Source organism: Psammomys obesus, unplaced genomic scaffold (genome assembly GCF_907164565.1).
Source record: "Psammomys obesus unplaced genomic scaffold, mPsaObe1.curated_primary_1811, whole genome shotgun sequence".
NCBI lineage: Eukaryota > Metazoa > Chordata > Mammalia > Rodentia > Muridae > Psammomys > Psammomys obesus.
Genome location: NW_026596117.1, coordinates 26,240,877 through 26,245,091, shown reverse-complemented (window position 1 = coordinate 26,245,091; position 4,215 = coordinate 26,240,877). Strand labels below are relative to the sequence as shown.

Here is a 4,215-nt window from a genome sequence, read left to right as displayed (position 1 = left end):
CTGGAATCATCAGAAAGGAGCTGACTGAGAAAATTGCTCCATGAGATCCAGCTGTGAGGTATTTCCTCAATGGGGGAGGGCTCAGCCCGTCGTGGGTGGTGTCATTCATGGACTGGTGGTCTTGGGTTCTATAATAGGCCGAGCCAGGCATAGGGAGCAAATCAGTAAGCAGCACCCCTCCACGGCCTGTGCCTCAGTTCCTGCCTCCAGGTTCCCACCCTGTTTGAGTTCCTGTCCTGACTTCATTCACAAATGAACAGTGCTGTGGCAGTGTAAACCGAATAAACCCTTTCCTTCCAGCTTGCTTTTTGGTCAAGGTGTTTCTGTCAAAGTAACGGAAACCCTGAGACATGGTAGAAACTGAGATCTTGTCTGTGGACAGTACCCGACACAGGTCTGTTTATAGTTACACGGATGTGCTAGAAGCTGGCACATCTGGAACTGTTGCAGGGAACACGGGCGCACCGAAATGAGGACCCCCTGGGTTTAATCACAAATGACGGCAGGGGGTGGAGGTGAGAACGCAGTAAAAATGGTGAAAGTAACTTCACAGAACAACACGTCTGTAATCCAGAGCTTGGGGGGCTATAATGTCCCGCCAGTTCGAGAGGCCAGCCTGGGTAAATAAAAGTCTCAAGGCTAGCAGCATTTAGATGGGGCAGACCCACAATCCAAACTCTGAACATGTCTGCAGGAGCTCACTGCAGGGGAACAGGGAAGAGCGGCGCCTAGAGGTCACCCCGGGCTGGGGGGCTCGGGCCCTGCGTGGGCCGCCAGGCCTGAACGGCTTTTGGCGTTCCGTTACTTCGGCGGGCACGCTGGCACGGGGCATGAGTCACACTAGTTTGTTTAATCAAGCCACCAGCCCACCGTAAACGGCCAATAACCGCCTTCGGGTCAGGCTTCGGCCCTCCATCTTGGTGCCGCCCGCGGGGAGCTGACGCCAGGTGCGGGCCGGGCCCCAACAGTCAAGTTTTCAAAAAGCCCGCGCGGGGGGCCCGGGCCGATCCGTTGGGAACGGCCAGGAGTCCCGCGAGGGCGCGCGAGGACTCGGCGTGCAGGCGGCAGCAGGCTCCACACAGGAGGTGCCGGGACAGCGCGCAAGAGGAACGCGCCCGTCCCGCGGCCGCGGAAAACGGAAGTGGGCTCGGGGAGCTGTCAGTGATTGGCTGCCCGGACACGTCCCTCAAGGGGCTGGCGCGAACGCCACTGCGGAGACGGGCCCGGGGCTTCCGGCGAGGGGAGGGAGGGAAGACTGCGGGAACAGCCGCGCGGACCGCAGGAAACGCCCCGCGGACGCGCGCGGAGGGCGCCGGCGGGCCGTCTCCCGGGCACTGCGGACCCGCGCCGAGTGCGAACGCCGAGGCGGAAGGGCCGGCGGACGCCCGGCGGCTCGAGGCCCGGACGGAAACCGCGGAGGGCGGGGAGGCCGCGGCCTAGAGCGGCGCTGCGGCGCGGTGGGCGGGACTAAGGCGAGCGCCGAGCCCATTGGCCGGCGGCCCCGGCGTCGCTCGTGACGCACCGCGCGGGGAGGGTGCGCGCGCCTTCAGCGGCCTCTTTGTGTGGCGTCCGGATAGGGGAGCGGAGGTGGCGGCCGCGGCGGCCCTGGTGGGGTTCCAGCGTCCTCGGCTCGCCCTCGGGCCGGCAGCGCGCCCCTTCCCTCCCCCTCCCGCCCCTTCCCCGCCGGTGGTGGCGGCGGCGGCGGCGGCCCGGCCCGGGCTCCGACGAGGCCTCGGCGACCGCTAACGGCGACGGCGACGCCGCGGAGCGCGCAGGGCGGGGGCAGGGCCCGGGCGGCCGACATGGAGAACTCGCAGCTGTGTAAGCTGTTCATCGGCGGCCTCAACGTGCAGACGAGTGAGTCGGGGCTGCGCGGCCACTTCGAGGCCTTCGGGACGCTGACGGACTGCGTGGTGGTGGTGAACCCCCAGACCAAGCGCTCCCGCTGCTTCGGCTTCGTGACCTACTCGAACGTGGAGGAGGCGGACGCCGCCATGGCCGCGTCGCCGCACGCGGTGGACGGCAACACGGTGGAGCTGAAGCGCGCCGTGTCGCGGGAGGATTCGGCGCGGCCCGGCGCGCACGCCAAGGTGAAGAAGCTGTTCGTGGGCGGCCTCAAGGGCGACGTGGCGGAGGGCGACCTGATCGAGCACTTCTCGCAGTTCGGCGCGGTGGAGAAGGCGGAGATCATCGCCGACAAGCAGTCGGGCAAGAAGCGCGGCTTCGGCTTCGTCTACTTCCAGAGCCACGACGCGGCCGACAAGGCGGCGGTGGTCAAGTTCCACCCGATCCAGGGCCACCGCGTGGAGGTGAAGAAGGCGGTGCCCAAGGAGGATATCCACGCGGGCGGCGGGGGTGCGCGGGCGGCCCGGGGCGGGCGCGGCGGTGCCCGGGGCCGCGGCGGCGGCGGCGGCGGCCGAGACCAGAACGGGCTGGCCAAGGGCGGCGGCGGCGGCGGCTACAACAGCTACGGCGGTTACGGGGGCTACGGCGCCTACGGGGGCGGCGGCGGCGGCGGCTCGTACGGCGGCAGCGACTACGGCAACGGCTTCGGCGGCTTCGGCAGCTACAGCCAGCACCAGTCCTCGTACGGGCCCATGAAGAGCGGAGGCGGCGGCGGCAGCTGGGGCGGCCGCAGCAACAGTGGACCGTACAGAGGCGGCTACGGCGGCGGCGGCTACGGCGGAGGCTCGTTCTAGAAGCCGGGTTCCGGATGCCGGGCGGCGGCGCCCCTGCCCCCCGCGCCCCCCCCCCAGGCGCCCTCGGGGGAGCCGCCCACCCTGGGGGGCCGCAACCCCCCGTTTGCCTGCCTGTCTCCCTCTGAAGGTGGACTCGGCCCCACACACACATTTTTGTGTTACAGTCATTGATGGACTCTATTTTTTTATTATTACTTGGACCTTGGTCGTTTTTATACTAGCAAAATGTCTTGTTTTAATTTGTGTTTTTTTGGGGGCGGGTGGGCGGGAGGGAGTGAACTTGCTGATTCTGTAGCAAAACCTGGGTGGGGGTTGGGCGGGCGGGTAGTTTACTTTGTTGTAAGGACTTGATACCTGGCTACAGCGTTTTCTATGAAACCTACTTGGATCCCATGCCTGAAATTTGGAAGCATATGTACAAACAAAAAATCATTTTTACGTTTTATTTTTAATAAATCATTGTGTTTGACCGTACATGTCTAACATTTTCTTTTCTAGGATCCACTCTTTACCGTTTTCAAAGGGTTTTTTTTTTTTTTTTTTTTTTTTTGCTAGTTATTGATGTGTACTTTGAGGAACTTAAAAGAGGTCCTGTAGCTTATTTTTTTTCCCTTCCTGTTTGCCCAGCTAGTGATGTGTTGGATTTACCTTTTACAGACAAAACTTTGAAGTGGTGGATGTGACTGTTTAAAAGTTTCTGTGCATCCATCTGTTTGTAATAAGCGATTTGCTTATCATCTTGACATAGTTGGTCACTTCTTTCTATAAGAATTTACTTCAAAATATGTACTGTGTAGTTTTAAAAAATAGTTTGTGTTTTAAGCATGTGTTTTTATTCATATAAACTGTTTAAAACTTTTTTAGATGACCTAGTTTCATCTTTACTGGTTTGTCTGTAATGAATGGTTACAAATAAGGGTTATATTTTACCCTAACACTAAATGATTTTTTTTTTAATGTATTTTCAGAGCAGGTTTAAAAACCGTTTCTTCCCTAAATCTGAACTTTGTCCTTTTAAGTCCAGCCTATGTAGCACCATCTACTGGTAGAGTGGCAGTATAGCTGCAAGACAGTCGTTTTTAGAAAACAGCTTGTTCAGGACAATTTCATCAGATTTAGCAGTTTGCTCTCGGAAGTCCGCAGGCTTGAAAGTCCCGCATTTACTTGTAGCTGAGCCGGGCCTCCTAGGTGTGCATTTAACAGCCCATATCAGTCACTTTTTCTACGTGAGATTTGACAATGTAAACTGCTATGCATAGCTTGGGCAGTAGCCCCGAACTGCTCTGGTAGCTACTGAAGCAGCTATGTGTACCGGGGTTTTAGGTGCAAGTTGTAAAACAAAATATCTGTATTCTGCTTGGTTAACGTGTATTTGTAGCCCTTCATGCAATAGAATTCAAGTTGTTGTTTATAAAAAAAAGAAAAAAAAACTGATATAGGGGAAACTTGCCTTCCTGGATAGAAAAATAGAATAGTAACGTTTATGGATATCACAAATAAAGAATTCAATTCTTTA

General features: G+C 57.8%; 1 protein-coding gene across 1 annotated transcript; it reads left to right on the top strand.

The window, feature by feature from the left end:
* Positions 1-1,398: 1,398 nt before the first annotated feature.
* Positions 1,399-4,215, top strand: Hnrnpa0 (heterogeneous nuclear ribonucleoprotein A0). The gene has a single exon (XM_055629443.1). It carries the CDS (start codon positions 1,803-1,805, stop codon positions 2,697-2,699), a length of 897 nt encoding a protein of 298 aa, XP_055485418.1. The 5' UTR covers positions 1,399-1,802; the 3' UTR covers positions 2,700-4,215.

What these genes read in the sequence shown, in the direction of transcription:
- Hnrnpa0 (XM_055629443.1), top strand. Translation starts at nt 1,803, where the DNA reads ATGGAGAACTCGCAGCTGTGTAAGCTGTTCATCGGCGGCCTCAACGTG.